The sequence below is a fragment of the Pristiophorus japonicus genome, chromosome 20, assembly GCF_044704955.1.
Source record: "Pristiophorus japonicus isolate sPriJap1 chromosome 20, sPriJap1.hap1, whole genome shotgun sequence".
Classification (NCBI taxonomy): domain Eukaryota; kingdom Metazoa; phylum Chordata; class Chondrichthyes; family Pristiophoridae; genus Pristiophorus; species Pristiophorus japonicus.
In genome coordinates this window covers 81,623,341-81,646,683 of record NC_091996.1, presented here as the reverse complement: position 1 = coordinate 81,646,683, position 23,343 = coordinate 81,623,341, and the positions used below count along the sequence as shown (strand labels likewise).

Here is a 23,343-nt window from a genome sequence, read left to right as displayed (position 1 = left end):
ACTACATCCCTCCCTATCTCTGTGATCGCCTCCAGCCCCCACACCCCTCCCTATCTCTGTAACCCCCTCCTCCCCCTACACCCCTCCCTGTCTCTGTGATCGCCTCCAACACCTACACCCCTCCCTATCTCTGCAACCCTCTCCAGCTCCTACACCCCTTCCTATCTCTGTGATCTCCTCCAACCCCTACACCCCTCCCTATCTCTGTGACCTCCTCCAGCCACTACACACCTCCCTATCTCTGTTACCCCCTCCAGCCCCTCCACCTCTCCGTATCACTGAAATCCCCTCCAGCCCCTACACCCCTCCCAATCTCTGCAACCTCCTCCAGCCCCGACACCCATCCCTATCTCAGTAACCCCCTCCAGCACCTACACCCCTCCATTTCTCTGTACCCCCTCCAGCCCCTACACCCCTCCCTATCTCTGTAACCCCCTCCAGGCCCTACACCCCTCCCTATCTCTGTAACCCCCTCCCTGTACACCCCTCCCTATCTCTGTAACCTCCTCCAGCCCCTACACCCCTCCCTATCTCTGTGACACCCTCCTCCCCTACATCCCTCCCTATCTCTGTAACCTTCTCCATACCCTACATGCCTCCCTATCTCTGTAACCTCCTCCAGCCTTACACCCCTCCCTATCTCTGTAACCTCCTCCAGCCTAACACCCCTCTCTATCTCTGTAACATCCTGCAGCCTCTACACCCCTCCCTATCTCTGTAACCTCCTCCAGCATTACACCCCTCACTATCTCTGTAACCTCCTCCAGCCCCTACACCCCTCCCTATCTCTGTGACCCCCTCCAGCCCACACACCCTTCCCTATCTCTGTAACCCCCTCCTCCCCCTACACCCCTCCCTATCTCTGTAACCACCCTCCTCCCCCTATACCCCTCCCTATCTCTGTAACCTACTCCAGCCCCGACACCCCTCCCTATCTCTGTAACCCCCTCCTCCCCTACACCCCTCCCTATCTCTGTAACCTCCTCCTCCCCTTCACCCCTTCCTATCTCTGTGACCCCCTTCAGCCCCTACACCCCTCCCTATCTCTGTAACCTCCTCCAGCCCCTACACCCCTCCCTATCTCTAACCTCCTCCAGCACCTACACCCCTCCCTATCTCTGTAACTTCCAGCCCCTACACCTCACCCTATCTCTGCAACCTCCACCTGCCCTACACACCTCCCTATCTCTGTACCCTCCGCCCACTACACCCCTCCCGATCTCTGTGATCCCCTCCAGCCCCTACACCCCTCCCTATCTCTGTAACCTCCTCCAGCTCCTACACCCCTCCCTATCTCTGTAACCTCCTCCAGCCCCTACACCCCTCCCTATCTCTGTACCCCCTCCAGCCCCTACACCCCTCCCTATCTCTGTGACCCCCTCCAGCCCCTACACCCCTCTCTATCTCTGTACCCCCTCCAGCCCCTACACCCCTTCCTATATCTGTGACCCCCTCCAGCCCCTACTCCCCTCCCTATCTCTGTAACCTCCAGCCCCTACACCACTCCCTATCTCTGTAACTTCCAGCCCCTACACCTCACCCTATCTCTGTAACCTCCTCCTGCCCTACACACCTCCCTATCTCTGTAACCTCCGCCCCCTACACCCCTCCCGATCTCTGTGACCCCCTCAAGCCTAACACCCCTTCCTATCTCTGTAATATCCTGCAGCCCCTACACCCCTCCCTATCTCTGTAACCTCCTCCAGCATTACACCCCTCACTATCTCTGTAACCTCCTCCAGCCCCAACACCCCTCCCTATCTCTGTGACCCCCTCCAGCAAACACACCCTTCCCTATCTCTGTAACACCCTCCTCCCCCTACACCCCTCCCTATCTCTGTAACCCCCCTCCTCCCCCTACACGGCTCCCTATCTCTGTAACCTCCTCATCCCCCTACACCCCTTCCTATCTCTGTGACCCCCTTCAGCCCCTACACCCCTCCCTATCTCTGTGACCCCCTCCAGCCCCTACTCCCATCCCTATCTCTGTAACCTCCAGCCCCTACCCCCCTCCCTATCTCTGTAACTTCCAGCCCCTACACCTCACCCTATCTCTGTAACCTCCTCCTGCCCTACACACCTCCCTATCTCTGTAACCTCCGCCCCCTACACCCCTCCCGATCTCTGTGACCCCCTTCAGCCCCTACACCCCTCCCTATCTCTGTAACCTCCTCCAGCTCCTACACCCATCCCTATCTCTGTAACCTCCTCCAGCCCCTACACCCCTCCATGTCTCTGTGATCTCCTCCACCCCTACACCCCTCCCTATCTCTGTGATTTCCACCAACCCCTACACCCCTCCCTATCTCTGTGACCTCCTCCAGCCACTACACCCCTCCCTATCTCTGTGAAATTCTCCAGCCTCTACACCCCTCCCTATCTCTGTAACCTCCAGCCCCTACACTCCTCCCTATCTCTGTGACCCCCTCCCACCCCTACACCCCTCCCTATCTCTGTGACATCCTCCAGCCCCGACACACCTCCCTATCTCTGTAACCTCCAGCCCCAACACTCCTCCCTATCTCTGTGACCCCCTCCCGCCCCTACACCCTTCCCTATCTCTGTGACATCCTCCAGCCCCAACACACCTCCCTATCTGTGTGACCCCCTCCAGCCTCTACACCCCTCCATATCTCTGTGACCCCCTCCAGCCCCTACTCCCATCCCTATCTCTGTAACCTCCAGCCCCTACCGCCCTCCCTATCTCTGTAACCTCCTCCAGCCCCTACTCACCTCCATATCTCTGTAACCTCCTCCCCCGACACCCCTCCCGATCTCTGTGACCCCCTCCAGCCCCTAAACCCCTCCCTATCTCTGTAACCTCCTCCAGACCCTACACCCCTCCCTATCTCTGTGACCTCCTCCAGCCCCGACACCCATCCCTATCTCTGTAACCTCCAGCCCCTACACTCCTCCCTATCTCTGTGACCCCCTCCCGCCCCTACACCCCTCCCTATCTCTGGAACCTCCTCCAGCCCCGACACCCCTCCCTATCTCTGTACCCCCTCCAGCCCCTACACCGCTCGCTATGTCTGTAACCTCCTCCAGCCGCTACACCCCTCTCTATCTCTATACCCTTCTCCAGCCCCTACACCCCTCCCTATCTCTGTAACCGTCTCCAGCCCCTATACCCCTCCCTATCTCTGTAACCTCCTCCAGCACCTACACCCCTCCCTATCTCTGTACCCCCTCCTCCCCCAACACTCCTCCCTATCTCTGTAACCCCCTCCTCCCCCTACACCCCTCCCTATCTCTGTAACCTACTCCAGCCCCTATTCCCCTCCCTATCTCTGTAGCCCCCTCCTCTCCCTATACCCCTCTCTATCTCTGTACCCCCTCCAGCCCCTACACCCCTCCCTATCTCTGTGACCCCCTCCAGCATCTACTCCCATCTCTATCTCTGTAACCTCCAGCCCTGACCCCCGTCCCTATCTCTGTAACTTCCAGCCCCTACACCTCACCCTATCTCTGTAACCTCCTCCAGCCCTACACACCTCCCTATCTCTGTAACCTCCCCCCCCTACACCCTCCCGATGTCTGTGACCTCCTCCAGCCCCTACACCCCTCCATGTCTCTGTGCCCCCTCCAGCCCCTGCACCCCTCCCTATGTCTGTAACCTCCTCCAGCCGCTACACCCCTCTCTATCTCTATAACCTCCTCCAGCCCCTACACCCCTCTCTATCTCTATAACCTCCTACACCCCTCCCGATCTCTGTAACCTCCTCCAGCCCCTACACACCTCCCCATCTCTGCAACCTCCTCCCCCTACACCCCTCCCGATCTCTGTGACCCCCTCCAGCCCCTACACCCCTCCCTATCTCTGTAACCTCCTCCAGACCCTGCACCCCTCCCGATCTCTGTAACCTCCTCCAGCCCCTACAACTCTCCCTATCTCTGTAACCTCCCCCAGCACCTACACCCCTCCCCATCACTGTAAACTACCACAGCCGTATCACTCCTCCCTATCTCTGTAACCCCCTCCAGCCCCTAGATCCCACCCTATCTCTGTAACCTTCAGACCCTACACCCCTCCCTATCACTGTCACCCCCGCCAGCCTCTACACCCCTCCCTATCTCTGTGACTTCCTCCAGCCCCTACACCCCTTCCTATCTCTGTGACCCACTCCAGCCCACACACTCCTCCCTATCTCTGTGACCGCCTCCAGCCCCTACACCCCTCCCTACCTCTGTAACCTCCTCCAGCCTTACAACCGTCCCTATCTCTGTAACCTCCCACAGACCCTGCACACCTCCCTATCTCTGTAACATCCAGCCCCTACACCCCTCCCTATCTCTGTAACCTCCAGCCCCTAAACCCCTCCCTATCTCTGTAAACTCCTCCAGCCCCTACATGCCTCCCTATTTCTGTGACCTCATCCAGCCCCTACACCCCTCCCTGTCTCTGCAACCCACTCCAGCCCCTACACCCCTCCATATCTCTCTGAGCTCCTCCAGCCCCTACACCCCTCCCTATCTCTGTGACCTCCTCCAGCCTCAACGCCTCTCCCTATCTCTGTGACCTCCCCCAGCTCCTCCATACCTCCCGATCTCTGTAACTTCCTCCAGCCCCTACACCTCTCCCTACCTCTGTGACCTCCTCCAGCCCCTCCACCCCTCCCTATCACTGTAACCCCGTCCAGCCACTACACCCCTCCCTATCTCTGTAACCTCCTCCAACCCCGACACCCCTCCCAATCTCTGTAACCCCTACACCCCTCCCTATCTCTGTAACCTCCCCCAGCACCTACACCCCTCCCCATCACTGTAAACTACCACAGCCGTATCACTCCTCCCTATCTCTGTAACCCCCTCCAGCCCCTAGATCCCACCCTATCTCTGTAACCTTCAGACCCTACACCCCTCCCTATCACTGTCACCCCCGCCAGCCTCTACACCCCTCCCTATCTCTGTGACTTCCTCCAGCCCCTACACCGCTCGCTATGTCTGTAACCTCCTCCAGCCGCTACACCCCTCTCTATCTCTATACCCTTCTCCAGCCCCTACACCCCTCCCTATCTCTGTAACCTTCTCCAGCCCCTATACCCCTCCCTATCTCTGTAACCTCCTCCAGCACCTACACCCCTCCCTATCTCTGTACCCCCTCCTCCCCCAACACTCCTCCCTATCTCTGTAACCCCCTCCTCCCCCTACACCCCTCCCTATCTCTGTAACCTACTCCAGCCCCTATTCCCCTCCCTATCTCTGTAGCCCCCTCCTCTCCCTATACCCCTCTCTATCTCTGTACCCCCTCCAGCCCCTACACCCCTCCCTATCTCTGTGACCCCCTCCAGCATCTACTCCCATCTCTATCTCTGTAACCTCCAGCCCTGACCCCCGTCCCTATCTCTGTAACTTCCAGCCCCTACACCTCACCCTATCTCTGTAACCTCCTCCAGCCCTACACACCTCCCTATCTCTGTAACCTCCCCCCCCTACACCCTCCCGATGTCTGTGACCTCCTCCAGCCCCTACACCCCTCCATGTCTCTGTGCCCCCTCCAGCCCCTGCACCCCTCCCTATGTCTGTAACCTCCTCCAGCCGCTACACCCCTCTCTATCTCTATAACCTCCTCCAGCCCCTACACCCCTCTCTATCTCTATAACCTCCTACACCCCTCCCGATCTCTGTAACCTCCTCCAGCCCCTACACACCTCCCCATCTCTGCAACCTCCTCCCCCTACACCCCTCCCGATCTCTGTGACCCCCTCCAGCCCCTACACCCCTCCCTATCTCTGTAACCTCCTCCAGACCCTGCACCCCTCCCGATCTCTGTAACCTCCTCCAGCCCCTACAACTCTCCCTATCTCTGTAACCTCCCCCAGCACCTACACCCCTCCCCATCACTGTAAACTACCACAGCCGTATCACTCCTCCCTATCTCTGTAACCCCCTCCAGCCCCTAGATCCCACCCTATCTCTGTAACCTTCAGACCCTACACCCCTCCCTATCACTGTCACCCCCGCCAGCCTCTACACCCCTCCCTATCTCTGTGACTTCCTCCAGCCCCTACACCCCTTCCTATCTCTGTGACCCACTCCAGCCCACACACTCCTCCCTATCTCTGTGACCGCCTCCAGCCCCTACACCCCTCCCTACCTCTGTAACCTCCTCCAGCCTTACAACCGTCCCTATCTCTGTAACCTCCCACAGACCCTGCACACCTCCCTATCTCTGTAACATCCAGCCCCTACACCCCTCCCTATCTCTGTAACCTCCAGCCCCTAAACCCCTCCCTATCTCTGTAAACTCCTCCAGCCCCTACATGCCTCCCTATTTCTGTGACCTCATCCAGCCCCTACACCCCTCCCTGTCTCTGCAACCCACTCCAGCCCCTACACCCCTCCATATCTCTCTGAGCTCCTCCAGCCCCTACACCCCTCCCTATCTCTGTGACCTCCTCCAGCCTCAACGCCTCTCCCTATCTCTGTGACCTCCCCCAGCTCCTCCATACCTCCCGATCTCTGTAACTTCCTCCAGCCCCTACACCTCTCCCTACCTCTGTGACCTCCTCCAGCCCCTCCACCCCTCCCTATCACTGTAACCCCGTCCAGCCACTACACCCCTCCCTATCTCTGTAACCTCCTCCAACCCCGACACCCCTCCCAATCTCTGTAACCCCTACACCCCTCCCTATCTCTGTAACCTCCTCCCCCTATACCCCTCCCAATCTCTGTAACCTCCTCCAACCCCTACACCCTCCCTATCTCTGTAACCTCCAGCCCCTACACCCCTCCCTATCTCTGTAAACTCCTCCAGCCTCACACCCCTCCATATCTCTGTAACCTCCTCCAGCCCCTACACTCCTCCCTATCTCTGTAACCTCCTCCAGCCCCTACACCCGTCACTATCTCTGTGACCCCCTCCAGCCCCGACACCCCTCCCTATCTCTGTGACCCCCTCCAGCCCCTACACCCCTCCCTATCTCTGTGACCCCTACACCCCTCCCTATCTCTGTAACCTCCTCCCCCTACACCACTCCCTATCTCTGTAACCTCCAGCCCCTACACGCCTCCCTATCTCTGTAACCTACCACAGCCGTATCACTCCTCCCTATCTCTGTAACCTCCAGCCCCTACACCACTCCCTATCTCTGTAACCTCCAGCCCCTACACCCCTCCCTATCTCTGTAACCTCCAGCCCCTACACCCCTCCCTATCTCTGTAACCTCCTCCAGTCTTACACCCCTCCATATCTCTGTAACCTCCTCCAGCCCCTACACCCCTCCCTATCTCTCTAACCTCCTCCCTCTACACCCCTCCCTATTTCTGTGACCTCATCCAGCCCCTACACCCTCCCTGTCTCTGCAACCCACTCCAGCCCCTACACCCCTCCCTATCTCTGTGAGCTCCTCCAGCCCCTACACCCCTCCCTATCTCTGTGACCTCCTCCAGCCTCAACGCCTCTCCCTATCTCTGTGACCTCCCCCAGCTCCTCCATACCTCCCGATCTCTGTAACTTCCTCCAGCCCCTACACCTCTCCCTACCTCTGTGACCTCCTCCAGCCCCTCCACCCCTCCCTATCACTGTAACCCCGTCCAGCCACTACACCCTCCCTATCTCTGTGACCTCCTCCAGCCCCTACACCCCTCCCTATCTCTGTAACCCCCTCCAGCCCCTACACCCCTCTCTATCTCTGTAACCTCCTCCAACCCCTACACCCCTCCCAATCTCTGTGACCCCCTCCAGCCCCTACACCACTCCCTATCTCTGTAACCTCCTCCAGCTCCTACACCCCTCCCTATCTCTGTGACCTCCTCTAGCCCCTTCACCCCTCCCTATCTCTGTGACCTCCTCCAGCCCCTACACCCCTCCCTATCTCTGTGACCCCTACACCCCTCCTTATCTCTGTAACCTCCTCCCCCTACACCCCTCCCTATCTCTGTAACCCCCTCAAGCCCCTACACCGCTCCCTTTCTCTGTAACCCCCTCCAGCCCCGACACCCCTCCCTATCTCTGTAACTCCCTCCAGCCCCTACACCCCTCCCTATCTCTGTAACCTCCTCCAGCCCCTACACCCCTCCCTATCTCTGTGACCCCTACACCCCTCCCTATCTCTGTAACCTCCCCCCCCACACCCCTCCCTATCTCTGTAACCCACTCCAGCCCCTACACTCGTCCCTATCTCTGTAACCCCCTCAAGCCCCTACACCGCTCTCTATCTCTGTAACCCCCTCAAGCCCCTACACCGCTCCCTTTCTCTGTAACCCCCTCAAGCCCCTACACCCCTCCTTATCTCTGTAACTCCCTCCAACTCCTACACCCCTCCCTATCTCTGTAACCTCCTCCAGCCCCTACACCCCTCCCTATCTCTGTAACCTCCTCCAGCCCCGATACATCTCCCTATCTCTGTGACCCTTCTCCAGCCCCTAAACCCCTCCCTATCTCTGTGACCTCCTCCAGTCCCTACACCCCTCCCTATTTCTGTGACCTCATCCAGCCCCTACACCCCTCCCTATCTCTGCAACCTACTCCGGCCCCTACACCCCTCCCTATCTCTGTGACCTCCTCCAGCCTCAACGCCTCTCCCTATCGCTGTGACCTCCCCCAGCCCCTCCACACCTCCCTATCTCTGTAACTTCCTCCAGTCCCTACACCCCTCCCTATCTCTGTGACCCCCCTCCAGCCCCTACACCCTCCCTATCTCTGTGACCTCCTCCAGCACCTACACCCCTCCCTATCTCTGTAACCTCCTCCAGCTCCTACACCCCTCCATATCTCTGTAACCTCCTCTAGCCACTACACCCCTCCCTATCTCTGTAACCTCCTCCAGCCCCGATACATCTCCCTATCTCTGTGACCCCCCTCCAGCACCTACACCCCTCCCTATCTCTGTAACCCCTCCAGCCCTTACACCCCTCCCTTTCTCTGTACCCCCTCCAGCTCCTACACCCCTCCCTATCTCTGTAACCTCCTCCAGCTCCTACACCCCTCCCTATCTCTGTAACACCCTCCAGCCCCTACACCCCTCCCTATCTCTGCAAACCGCTCCAGCCCCTACACTCCTCCCTATCTCTGTAACCGCCTCCAGCCCCTACACCCCTCCCTATCTCTGTAACCTCCTCCAGCCCCTACACCCCTCCCTATCTCTGTGATCTTCTCCAGCCCCGACACTACTCCCTATCTCTGTAACCTCCAGCCCCTACACCGCTCCCTATCTCTGTAACCTCCTCCAGCCTTACACCCCTCCCTATCTCTGTAACCTCCCACAGCCCCTACACCCCTCCCTATCTCTCTAACATCCAGCCCCTACACCCTCCCTATCTCTGTAACCTCCAGCCCCTACACCCCTCCCTATCTCTGTAAACTCCTCCAGCCTCACACCCCTCCATATCTCTGTAACCTCCTCCAGCCCCTACACTCCTCCCTATCTCTGTAACCTCCTCCAGCCCCTACACCCCTCACTATCTCTAGAAATCCAGCCCCTACACCCCTCCCTATCTCTCTAACATCCAGCCCCTACACCCTCCCTATCTCTGTAACCTCCAGCCCCTACACCCCTCCCTATCTCTGTAAACTCCTCCAGCCTTACACCCCTCCATATCTCTGTAACCTCCTCCAGCCCCTACACCCCTCCCTATCTCTCTAACCTCCTCCCTCTACACCCCTCCCTATTTCTGTGACCTCATCCAGCCCCTACACCCTCCCTGTCTCTGCAACCCACTCCAGCCCCTACACCCCTCCCTATCTCTGTGAGCTCCTCCAGCTCCTACACCCCTCCCTATCTCTGTAACCTCCTCCAGCCTTACACCCCTCCATATCTCTGTAACCTCCTCCAGCCCCTACACCCCTCCCTATCTCTCTAACATCCTCCCTCTACACCCCTCCCTATTTCTGTGACCTCATCCAGCCCCTACACCCTCCCTGTCTCTGCAACCCACTCCAGCCTCTACACCCCTCCCTATCTCTGTGAGCTCCTCCAGCCTCAACGCCTCTCCCTATCTCTGTGACCTCCCCCAGCTCCTCCATACCTCCCGATCTCTGTAACTTCCTCCAGCCCCTACACCTCTCCCTACCTCTGTGACCTCCTCCAGCCCCTCCACCCCTCCCTATCACTGTAACCCCGTCCAGCCACTACACCCTCGCTATCTCTGTGACCTCCTCCAGCCCCTACACCCCTCCCTATCTCTGTAACCCCCTCCAGCCCTTACACCCCTCCCTATCTCTGTAACCTCCTCCAACCCCTACACCCCTCCCCATCTCTGTAACCCCCTCCAGCCCCTACACCACTCCCTATCTCTGTAACCTCCTCCAGACCCTACACCCCTCCCTATCTCTGTGACCTCCTCTAGCCCCTTCACCCCTCCCTATCTCTGTGACCTCCTCCAGCCCCTACACCCCTCCCTATCTCTGTGACCCCTACACCCCTCCCTATCTCTGTAACCTCCTCCCCCTACACCCCTCCCTATCTCTGTAACCCCCTCAAGCCCCTACACCGCTCCCATTCTCTGTAACCCCCTCCAGCCCCTACACCCCTCCCTATCTCTGTAACTCCCTCCAGCCCCTACACCCCTCCCTATCTCTGTAACCCCCTCCAGCCCCTACACCCATTCCTATCTCTTTAACCTCCTCCAGCCCCTACACCCCTCCCTTTTTCTGTGAACTCCTCCAGCCATTACACCCTCCTTATCTCTGTAAACTCTTCCAGCCACTACACCCCTCCCTATCTCTGTGACCTCCTCCAGCCCCGACAACCCTCCCTATCTGTGTTACCACCTCCAGCACTTACACGCCTCCCTATGTCTGTGTCCTCCTCCAGCCCCTATACACCTCCCTATCTCTGTACCCTCTCCAGCCCATACACCCCTCCCTATCTCTGTAACCTCCTCCAGCCCCTACACCCCTCCCTATCTCTGCAACCTACTCCAGCCCCTACACCCCTCCCTATCTCTGTGAGCTCCTCCAGCCTCTACACCCCTCCCTATCTCTGTGACCTCCTCCAGCCTCAACGCCTCTCCCTATCTCTGTGACCTCCCCCAGCCCCTCCACACCTCCCTATCTCTGTAACTTCCTCCAGCCCCTACATCCCTCCCTACCTCTGTGACCTCCCCCAGCCCCTCCACACCTCCCTATCTCTGTAACTTCCTCCAGGCTCTACACCCCTCCCTATCTCTGTGACCTCCTCCAGCCCCTACATCTCTCCCTATTTCTGTGACCTCCTCCAGCCCCGACACCCCTCCCTTACTCTGTAACCTCCAGCCACTACACCCCTCCCTATCTCTGTAACCTCCTCCAGCTCCTACACCCCTCCCTATCTCTGTAACCTCCTCTAGCCACTACACCCCTCCCTATCTCTGTGACCCCCTCCAGTCCCAACACCCCTCCCTATTTCTGTGACCTCATCCAGCCCCTACACCCCTCCCTATCTCTGCAACCCACTCCAGCCCCTACACCCCTCCCTATCTCTGTGAGCTCCTCCAGCCCCTACACCCCTCCCTATCTCTGTGACCTCCTCCAGCCCCTACAACTCTCCCTATTTCTGTGACATCCTCCAGCCCCGACACCCCTCCCTTACTCTGTAACCTCCAGCCCCTACACCCCTCCCTATCTCTGTGACCCCCTCCAGCCCCTACACCCCTCCCTATCTCTGTAACCTCCTCCAGCTCCTACACCCCTCCCTATCTCTGTAACACCCTCCAGCCCCTACACCCCTCCCTATCTCTGCAAACCGCTCCAGCCCCTACACTCCTCCCTATCTCTGTAACCTCCCACAGCCCCTACACCCCTCCCTAATTCTCTAACATCCAGCCCTTACACCCTCCCTATCTCTGTAACCTCCAGCCCCTACACCCCTCCCTATCTCTGTAAAATCCTCCAGCCTTACACCCGTCCCTATCTCTGTAACTTCCCCCAGCCCATACACCCCTCCCTATCTGTGTAACCTCCAGCCCCTACACCCCTCCCTATCTCTGTAACCTCCTCCAGCCTTACACCCCCCTCTATCTCTGTAACCTCCTCCAGCCCCTACACCCCTCACTATCTCTGTGACCCCCTCCAGCCCCGACACCCCTCCCTATCTCTGTGACCCCCTCCAGCCCCTACACCTCTCCCTATCTCTGGAACATCCAGCCCCTGCACCCCTCTCTATCTATGTGATCTTCTCCAGCCCCAACATCACTCCCTATCTCTGTAACCTCCAGCCCCGACATTCCTCCTTATCTCTGTAAACTCCCACAGCCCTATACGCCTACCTATCTCTGTCAACTCCTCCAGCCTTACACCCGTCCCTATCTCTGTGACCTCCTCCAGCCCCAAATCCCTCCCTATCACTGTAACCCCCTCCTGCCCCTACACCCTTCCCTCTCTCTGTGACCTCTTTCAGCCCCTAAACCCCTCCCTATCTCTGTCACCCCATCCAGCCCCTACATCTCTCCCTATCTCTGTAACCCCCTCCAGCCCCTACACCTCTCCCTATCTCTGTATCCCCCTCCAGCCCCTACACCCCTCCCTATCTCTGTAACCCCCTCCAGCCCCTACACCCATTCCTATCTCTTTAACCTCCTCCAGCCCCTACACCCCTCCCTTTTTCTGTGAACTCCTCCAGCCATTACACCCTCCTTATCTCTGTAAACTCTTCCAGCCACTACACCCCTCCCTATCTCTGTGACCTCCTCCAGCCCCGACAACCCTCCCTATCTGTGTTACCACCTCCAGCACTTACACGCCTCCCTATGTCTGTACCCTCTCCAGCCCATACACCCCTCCCTATCTCTGTAACCTCCTCCAGCCCCTACACCCCTCCCTATCTCTGTGACCCCCTCCAGCCCCTAAACCCCTCTCTATCTCTGTGACCCCCCCAGCCCCTACACCCCTCCCTATCTCTGTGAACCCCTCCAGCCCCTACATTCCTCCCTATCTTGGTAACCTCCTCCAGCCTTACACCCCTCCCTATCTCTGCAACCCACTCCAGCCCCTACACCCCTCCCTATCTCTGTGAGCTCCTCCAGCCCCTACACCCCTCCCTATCTCTGTGACCTCCTCCAGCCTCAACGCCTCTCCCTATCTCTGTGACCTCCCCCAGCCCCTCCACACCTCCCTGTCTCTGTAACTTCCTCCAGCCCCTACACCCCTCCCTATCTCTGTGACCTCCTCCAGCCCCTACAACTCTCCCTATTTCTGTGACCTCCTCCAGCCCCGACACCCCTCCCTTACTCTGTAACCTCCAGCCCCTACACCCCTCCCTATCTCTGTGACCCCCTCCAGCCCCTACACCCCTCCCTATCTCTGTAACCTCCTCCAGCTCCTACACCCCTCCCTATCTCTGTAACACCCTCCAGCCCCTACACCCCTCCCTATCTCTGCAAACCGCTCCAGCCCCTACACCCCTCCCTATCTCTGTAACCTCCCACAGCCCCTACACCCCTCCCTAATTCTCTAACATCCAGCCCTTACACCCTCCCTATCTCTGTAACCTCCAGCCCCTACACCCCTCCCTATCTCTGTAAAATCCTCCAGCCTTACACCCGTCCCTATCTCTGTAACTTCCCCCAGCCCATACACCCCTCCCTATCTGTGTAACCTCCAGCCCCTACACCCCTCCCTATCTCTGTAACCTCCTCCAGCCTTACACCCCCCTCTATCTCTGTAACCTCCTCCAGCCCCTACACCCCTCACTATCTCTGTGACCCCCTCCAGCCCCGACACCCCTCCCTATCTCTGTGACCCCCTCCAGCCCCTACACCTCTCCCAATCTCGGTAACCTCCTCCAGCCCCTACACCCCTCCCTATCTCTGTAACCCCGTCCAGCCCCTACACCCCTCCCTATCTCTGTAACCTCCTCCAACACCTACACCCCTCCCTATCTCTGTAACCCCCTCCAGCCCCTACACCACTCCCTATCTCTGTAACCTCCTCCAAACCCTACACCCCTCCATATCTCTGTAACCTCCTCCAGCCGCTACACCCCTACCTATCTCTGTAACCTCCTCCAGCCCCGATACATCTCCCTATCTCTGTGACCCCCCTCCAGCCCCTACACCCCTCCCTATCTCTGTGACCTCCTCCAGCCCCTATACCCCTCCCTATTTCTGTGACCTCATCCAGCCCCTACACCCCTCCCTATCTCTGCAACCCACTCCAGCCCCTACACCCCTCCATATCTCTGTGACCTCGTCCAGCCTCAATGCCTCTCCCTATCTCTGTGACCTCCTCCAGCCCCTCCACACCTCCCTATCTCTGTAACTTCCTCCAGCCCCTACACCCCTCCCTATCTCTGTGACCTCCTCCAGCCCCTACAACTCTCCCTATTTCTGTGACCTCCTCCAGCCCCGACACCCCTCCCTTACTCTGTAACCTCCAGCCCCTACACCCCTCCCTATCTCTGTGACCCCCTCCAGCCCCTACACCCTCCCTATCTCTGTGACCTCCTCCAGCACCTACACCCCTCCCTATCTCTGTAACCTCCCCCAGCCCATACACCCCTCCCTATCTCTGTAACCTCCAGCCCCTACACCCCTCCCTATCTCTGTAACCTCCTCCAGCCATACACCTCTCCATATCTCTGTAACCTCCTCCAGCCCCTACACCCCTCCCTATCTCTCTAACCTCCTCCAGCCCCTACACCCCTCCCTATCTCTCTAACCTCCTCCAGCCCCTACACTCCTCTCTATCTCTGTAACCTCCTCCAGCCCCTACACCCCTCACTATCTCTGTGACCCCCCTCTCTATCTCTGGAACATCCAGCCCCAACACCACTCCCTATCTCTGCAACCTCCAGCCCCTACATTCCTCCTTATCTCTGTAAACTCCTCCAGCCTTGCACCCCTCCCTATCTCTGTAAACTCCCACAGCCCTATACGCCTCCCTATCTCTGTAGCCCCCTCCAGCCGCCAAACCCCTCCCTATCTCTGTGACCCCCTCCAGCACCTACATCCCTCCCTATCTCTGTAACCTCCTCCCCCTACACCCCTCCCTATCTCTGTGACCCTCTCCAGCCCCTGCACCCCTCTCTATCTCTGTGACCTCCTCCAGCCCCTACACCCCTCCCTATCTCTGTGACCCCCTCCTCCCCCTACACCCTCCCTATCTCTGTAACCTCCCCCAGCATCTACACCCCTCCCTATCTCTGTAGGCTCCAGCCCCTGCACCCCTCCCTATCTCTGTAGCCTCCTCCCCCTACACCCCTCCCTAACTCTGTAACCCCCTCCAGCCCCGACCCCCTCCCTATCTCTGTGACCCCCGCCAGCACCGTCTCAAATGTTGTTTTGATAATGCTCCTGCAAAATGCCTTGGAACATTTTACTATATTAAAGGTGCTATATAAATGCAAGTTGTTGGTGCAGGGTCATCATCATCGTAGGCGGTCCCTCGAGGCGAGGATGACTTGCTTCCACATCAAAAAAGGACGAGTTCACAGATGTTTCAATTAAAGACCCGATATTCCGGATCCCGAACTGCATGTTGAAGGGTGGAAGATGCCTGTGGGTGGATTTTTTTAACGTGTGGTGGCCGTTGCACCCCAGCCATCACACGGGGCTTGACAGAGCCAGGTCTTGGTCCAGTGGCAAGGATTAACCAAGACGACTGGAGACCAGCTCTGCTGCACGGACCTAGTGCGCACACATATCGCCGTGTGGGCTGGCCCGTGCTGCTCCTGGGCCCTCGCCTCTCCTGGGCCCTGAACTCTCGTCTCTCCTTGGCCCCAAACCCGCGCCTCTCCTGGCCCCGATCACGTCGCTCCGGGACCTCTCGCCGCTCCTGCGCTCTGACATCCCCGCTCCTGCTGAACCTGCCCGCCCTCCAATCAGCGACCTGGGTTATGGTGACGTCCAATCCAGTCGCACTCTTCACAGCCGTCGCCCTCCTGCAGTGGTTTGCCACTGTACCCTGCTCCCTCTGATGGCCCCGGCCTGCTGATGGTCAGGCTGGGCTGGGCTGGGCTGGGCTGGGCTGCCACACACTGTTCTCTCTGATGGCCCCGGCCTGCTGATGGCCCTGGCTTGCTGATGGTCGGGCTGGGCCGGGCTGGACTGGGCTGGGCTGGACTGGGCTGGGCTGGGCTGGGCTGCCACACACTGCTCCCTCTGATGGCCCCGGCCTGCTGATGGCCCCAGCCTGCTGATGGTCGGGCCAGGCTGGGCCGGGCTGCCACTCACTGCTCCCTCTGATGGCCCCGGCCTGCTGATGGCCCCAGCCTGCTGATGGTCGGGCCGGGCTGGGCCGGACTGCCACACACTGCTCCCTCTGATGGCCCCGGCCTGCTGATGGTCGGGCTGGGCTGGGCCGGGCTGCCACACACTGCTCCCTCTGATGGCCCCGGCCTACTTATGGCCCCGGCCTGCTGATGGTCTGGCCGGGCTGGGCCGGGCTGCCACTCACTGCTCCCTCTGATGGCCCCGGCCTGCTGATGGCCCCGGCCTGCTGATGGCCCCGGCCTGCTGATGGTCGGGCCGGGCTGGGCCGGACTGCCACTCACTGCTCCCTCTGATGGCCCCGGCCTGCTGATGGCCCCAGCCTGCTGATGGTCGGGCCGGGCTGGGCCGGACTGCCACACACTGCTCCCTCTGATGGCCCCGGCCTGCTGATGGTCTCGCAGGCTGGGACTATAGGATACATAGGGTTCAATCGGTGTGTAAACACCCAGTCCCCATATTGTCAGCTGTGAGACCTGAGGCCTTCATTGCTGTTGAGACCCTGAGCACGAGCTTGCCGCTCGGCCCTCTCGGCCCCCAAGTTGTATTTAACTTTCGTGTTGCCGCACAATGGATCTGAAAGACTCGTCACTCTGACTATAGAAAAAAAACAGCTCCGCTGGGCAGGCCACATTGTCCGCATGCCCGACACAAGTCTCCCAAAGCAAGCGCTCTACTCGGAACTCCTACACGACAAGCCAGCCCCAGGTGGGCAGAGGAAATGTTTCAAGGACATCCTCAAAGCCTTCCTGATAAATCCCCACTGACACCTGGGAGTCCCTGACCAAAGACTGCCCTAAGTGGAGGAAGTGCATCCGGGAGGGCGCTGAGCACCTCGAGTCTCGTCGATAAGAGCATGCAGAAACCAAGCGCAGGCAGCGGAAGGAGCGTGCGGCAAACCAGACTCCCCACCCACCCTTTCCTTCAACCACTGACTGTCCCACCTGTGACAGAGACTGTAATTCCCGTATTGAGCTGTTTTGCCACCTGAGAACTGCTCAGCGCCCTCCCGGATGCACTTCCTCCACTTAGGGTGGTCTCTGGCCAGGGTCTCCCAGGGTGTCAGTGGGGATGTTGCACTTTATCAGGGAGGCTTTGAGGGTGTCCTTGTAACGTTTCCTCTGCCCACCTTTGGCTCATTTGTCACGAAGGAGTTCCGAGTAGAGCACTTGCTTTGGGAGTCTCGTGTCAGGCATGCAAACTATGTGGCCTGCCCAGCGGAGCTTGTCGAGTGTGGTCAGTGCTTCGATGCTGGGGATGTTGGCCTGGTTGAGGACGCTACCATTGGTGCGTCTACCCTCCCAGGGGATTTGTAGGATCTTGCGGAGGCATCATTGGTGATATTTCTCCAGTGACTTGAGGTGTCTACTGTACATGGTCTATGTCTCTGAGTCATACAGGAGGGCGGGTATTACTACAGCCCTGTAGACCATGAGCTTGGTGACAGATATGAGGGCCTGGTCTTCTTTATTCTTTTCCTCATGTGGCCGAAGGCTGCACTGGTGCACTGGAGGCGGTGTTGGATCTCAACGAGCTCCGGTATAGAAGCGAGCTGAATACCTAACGTTGGCCGTGCTCCATATTGACCTTACTTGCTTCTCTCTTGCAGCTGACCCAAAGCCCAGGTAGAGACGCTCCCATCTTCCTTCCCTCGGACGATGTGTTTGATTGGATGCTGGCCAAGATGTGGGTGCGGTGTGCAGACATTCAGTATGCTTCTCTGATCTCCCACCTTCTGAAGACTCACCTACTCGCCGAGGTATTTTCCGTTGCCACCATAAGACAACTACCCTCCGTGCATCCCATTTACAAGGTACGAATACGCGAGAGAATGGCACTGCTGTTTTGAATGATTTAGAACGGGTAAATTACATAACACAACTCGGTGGTGATGAGACGCAGTTTGGGGGAGTTGAGAAATAATAAGGGAAAATAGTCACTGGTGGGTACTGTTATGTCTGTAATACACTTATGAATGACTCCACGAGGCAATGTGTTGTACTCAAACTGTAGTGACCTTGGTCCTTTATTCGTAACTCCAGAGTGAGGCACAAGCATGGTGGGTAGCCTTTTATACTGGGCCCTGCACACCTATGCAGGTGACCCTCAGGTCTCCCACCGCAGTGCCCTCTGGTGGACAGCCCCTGCCACAGGGGCAGGAAACCCCGATCTCCACCAGTTGCACCCTCTAGTGGTGCCAGCATAGTATATACACAGTGTAAACCTTATTGAAAGTACATCAGGTAACAAGTCTCCTTCTTATGCAAATATACAGTGACTACACAGAGAATATATCTATAGTCTGCATATATAACACCCCCTATACACATGCACACATACACACACACACACACACACACACACACACACACACACATTCACTGACACACATACACCATCATCATAGGCAATCCCTCGAAATCGAGGAAGATTTGCTTCCACTCTTAAAGTGAGTTCTTAGATGACTGAACATCCAATATGGGAATTACAGTCTGTATCACAGGTGGGACAGACAGTGGTTGAGGGAAAGGGTGGGTGGGACTGGTTTGCCGCACGCTCCTTCCACTGCCTGCGCTTGGTTTCTGCATTTTTTTTTTTTTTTTTTGAAATTCGTAGCCAATCGTTCCAATTCTTTGTCAAATCACAAACGCCAGAGATCACCTTGCACACGCCAAGGATCACTCTGCGCCAATGCTCTTAGCCAAAAGGCCTAGAGCCACTGCACCGTTCCTGGAAGTACTGCAATACCAGGTTCGTGCCATGGAGGTGGATGGGTCAGGTCCCCCACACACCTCCATGAACGCTTGGTTTCTGCATGCTCTCGGCGACAAGACTCGAGGTGCTCAGCGCCCTCCCAGATGCACTTCCTCCACTTAGGGTGGTCTTTGGCCAAGGACTCCCAGGTGTCGGTGGGGATGTTGCACTTTATCAAGGACACCCTCAAAGCCTCCGTGATAAAATGTAACATCCCCACCGACACACATACACACACACACACACACACACACACACACACACTCTCACACATACACACACATTCTCACATACACACACACTCACACACACACATTCACACACACATACTCACACACACACACACATACTCACACACACACACACACACACACACACACACACACAGTCACACACACACACACACAGTCACACACACATTCACACACATTCTCACACACACACACACACTCACACATGCACACACTCACACACACACATTCTCACACACACACATTCTCACACACACACATTCTCACACACACACATTCTCACACACACACTCACACACACACACACTCATACACACACACACAATTTTAGTCTTTATAAGAATAAAGATGTCTTACTGCAATGATGTAGGGCCTTGGTGCGACCACACCTGGAGTACTGTATACAGTTTTGGTCTGCTTACCGAAGGCAAGTATATCCTTTCATAGAGGGAGTGCAACGAAGGTTCACCAGACTGATTCCTGGGATGGGGGGATTGTCCTATGAGGAGAGACTGAGTAGAATGGGCCTATATTCCCTGGAGTTTAGAAGAATGAGAGGGGATCTCATTAAAATGTGTAAAATTATTAAGGGGGCTTGACAGGTAGATGCAGGGAGGATGTTTCCCCGGGTTGGGGAGTCTAGAACCAGGGGTCACAGTCTCAGGATAAGGGGTTGGCCATTTAGGACTGAGATGAGGAGGAATTTCTTCACTCAGAGGGTGGTGAATCTTTGGAATTCTCTGCCCCAGAGGGCTGTGGGGGCCCAGTCTCTGAGTATATTCAAGGCTGAGATCGATAGATTTTTGGATAGTAAGGGAATCGAGGGATATGGGGATCGGGCGGGAAGGTGGAGTTGAGGTCGATGATCAGCCATGATCTGATTGGATGGCGGAGCAGGCTCGAGGGGCCGAATGGCCGACTCCTGCTCCTATTATGTTCTGAAGTTGTGCCATGAATTTACTTGATCTCTGCTGTATCCCTTTCCTTGGTTTGATTGTTCAGGGCGAGTCACGTTATCTCACTGATCTATGTTTATCTTTCAGCTTCTGATCCCTCACACGCGATACACAATGCAGATAAATACTGAGAGCAGAGTTAGTCTGACAGCTACAGGTGGAGTGACCGACAATGTGAGTCTTGTTTTTACAGAATCTCTGCCCTGACTCCTCTTTTGCATGCTAAATGTCATTTCAATTCACTTTTCTGCTCGTTGAGGTGAAGGATATGAATGCAGGTATGTGAACGTGCTTTGATTTTGAAGGTTGCTTTTCTCATCAGCAGTGTCCGATTTTTAGGTGAATATTGGGTGGAGATTTACATAAGAACAGAACATGGCTGATCCGATCATGGACTCAGCTCCACTTCCCCGCTCGCTTCCCATTACCCCTTATCCCCTTATCAGTTAAGAAACTGTCTATTTCTGTCTCAAATTTGTTCAATGTCCCAGCTTCCACAGCTCTCTGAGGCAGCAAATTCCACAGATTTACAACCCTCTGAGAGAAGAAATTCCTCCTCATCTCAGTTTTAAATGGGCGGCCCTTATTCTAAGATCATGCCCTCTAGTTCTAGTCTCCCCCATCAGTGGAAACATCCTCTCTGCATCCACCTTGTCAAGCCCCCTCATAATCTTATATGTTTCAATAAGATCACCTCTCATTCTTCTGAATTCCAATAAGTAGAGGCCCAAACTCCTCAACCTATCCTCATCTCCGGAATCAACCGAGTGAACCTTCTGAACTGCCTCCAAAGCAAGTATATCCTTTTGTAAATATGGAAACCAAAACTGTACACAGTATTCCTGGTGTGGCCTCACCAATACCCTGTATAACTGCAGCAAGACGTCCCTCCTTTTATACTCCATCCCCTTTGCAATAAAGGCCAAGATTCCATTGGCCTTCCTGATCACTTGCTGTACCTGCATACTATCTTTTTGTGTTTCATGTACAAGTACCCCCAGGTCCCGCTGTACTGTAGCACTTTGCAATCTTTCTCCATTTAAATAATAACTTGCTCTTTGATTTTTTTCTGCCATCCCACACATGTCTCGCTTTGTCCGATGGGATTTGCGATGCTGCGGGAAGTACCAGCCAGGTTGTGTGTGTTTGCATGTAAATGAGGCCAACATGATGTCATTAAGTTGTCCGTGCTAGGGGCTGAATGATATGGTGTGTCAGCCAGAGCTTAATCGCTCGCACTCTCACCTCTGGCCTCAGGACATCACAAAGTGCTTCACAGCCAATGGAATACTTTTGAAGTGTATTTACTGTTGTAATGTGGGAAACGCGGCAGCCAATTTGCGCACAGCAAGCTCCCACACACAGCATCATCATCATCATCGTAGACACACCCTCATATTGAGGCCGACGCGATTCCGCGCCAAAAAGGGATAGTTCACAGATGTTTCAATGAATGACCTGATACTCCAGGTCCCGAAGTCTGTATGTACCTGTCGAATCTCCTACTATCTGTTTTTATATTTTGTGCTAGTTTACTTTCATAATTTATTTCCCCTCTCTTTATCATTTTATTATTCATTCTTTGCTAGCTTTTAAAAATTTCCCAATCCTCTGGCCTCCCACTGGTCTTAGCCACATTGTATGCTCTTGTTTTCAATTTGATACCATCCCTCATTTCCTCAGTTAGCCACAGATGGTTATCCCTTCTCTTACAGTCTTTCCTTCTCATTGGGATATATTTTTGTTACGAGTTATGAAATATCTTCTTAAAAGTCTGCCACTGTTTATCAACCGACCCATACTTTAATCTATTTTTATAGCCCACTTTAGACAACTCTGCCCTCGTACCTTTGTAGTCTCCTTTATTTAAGCTTAGGACCCTGGTTTGAGATCCAACTTTCTCGCCCTCCAACTGAATTTGAAATTCAACCGTGTTATGGTTACTCATTCCTAGAGGATCCTTTACTAGGAGATCATTTGACAAGGTGGATGCAGAGAGGATGTTTCCACTGATGGGGGAGACTAGAACTAGAGGGCACGATCTTAGAATAGGGTGCCGCCCATTTAGAACTGAGATGAGGAGAAATTTCTTCCCTGAGAGGGTTGTGAATCTGTGGAATTCGCTGCCTCAGAGAGCTCTGGAAGCTGGGACATTGAATAAATTTAAGACAGAAATAGACAGTTTCTTAACCGATAAGGGGATAAGGGGTTATGGGGAGCGGGCGGGGAAGTGGAGCTGAGTCCATGATCAGATCAGCCATGATCTTATTGAATGGCGGAGCAGGCTTGAGGGGCCATATGGCCTGCTCCTGTTCCTATTTCTTATGTTCTTATTTATTAATCCTGCCTCATTACACAGTATCAGATCTAAGATAGCCTGCTCCCTGGTTGGTTCTGCAACGTACTGTTCAAGGAAACTATCCCGTATACACTCGATGAACTCTTCCTCAAGGCTACCCTGGCCAATTTGCTTTGTCCAATCAATATGAAGGTTAAAATTGCCCATTATTATTGTTGTTCCTTTAATACAAGCCTCCATTATTTCATGATTTATACTCCGTCCAACCATGTAGCCACTGTTAGGAGGCCTATAGACTGCGCCCACAAGTCTGATCTGTTGTCATCAACAGGTAGGTTTCAATCGCCTCTTTTCTTTTTTCCAAAGATGGCTGCTGTTGGACCTGAGGGTCACCTTTTGCTATCTCAGAGAGAGTTCCTGGCCATCACCTACCAATCGTTGTGCCTGCCAGACAATCTGCAACAACGTGGAGTCAAGGAACTAAAGGGCTATTATTATAAAGATGATGGCCTGCAGATATGGTCTGCCATTCACAAGTAAGTGATAAATTAGGGTCCTTCCAGCGAGGTGTTAGTGAGTGGAATGCTCCCAGGACCCACTGTATAGGCAATACTTTCTGTCATAATTCAAACCCCATGATAATCAATAACTCGAACTTGAATTCTCCAAGACTTTCCTCTCGAATGAAGTCTCTGCTTAGACCTCATCTGGAGTAACTCTTTTCAGACTAGGCCCTGTACCTTGAGAAGGATATATTTGCCTTGGTACAGCCCAGATTCACCGGAATGATACCAGGGCTCAAAGGGTTAAATTATGAGGGCCGGTCGCATTGACAGAGAGGGGCGATCTAATTGAGGAGTTTAAAATAATTAAAGGAGGGTAGATAGAGAGAGACTATTTCCTCCGGTGGGTGGATCCAGAACAAGGGGGCGTAAGCTTTTCAGGGCTGATGTCA

The 23,343-nt window shown here is 55.6% G+C and overlaps 1 protein-coding gene across 1 annotated transcript in view; it reads left to right on the top strand.

Annotated features, from left to right (window-relative positions):
- LOC139232980 (polyunsaturated fatty acid 5-lipoxygenase-like) overlaps positions 1 to 23,343 on the top strand; it is an 80,580-nt gene that overhangs the window by 23,628 nt on the left and 33,609 nt on the right. The window contains exons 8-10 of the mRNA XM_070863478.1: positions 17,738 to 17,941; positions 20,177 to 20,227; positions 22,698 to 22,924. Of these exons, the coding sequence (XP_070719579.1) occupies positions 17,738 to 17,941; positions 20,177 to 20,227; positions 22,698 to 22,924 (482 nt within the window). The remainder of the gene's footprint in view (positions 1 to 17,737; positions 17,942 to 20,176; positions 20,228 to 22,697; positions 22,925 to 23,343) is intronic.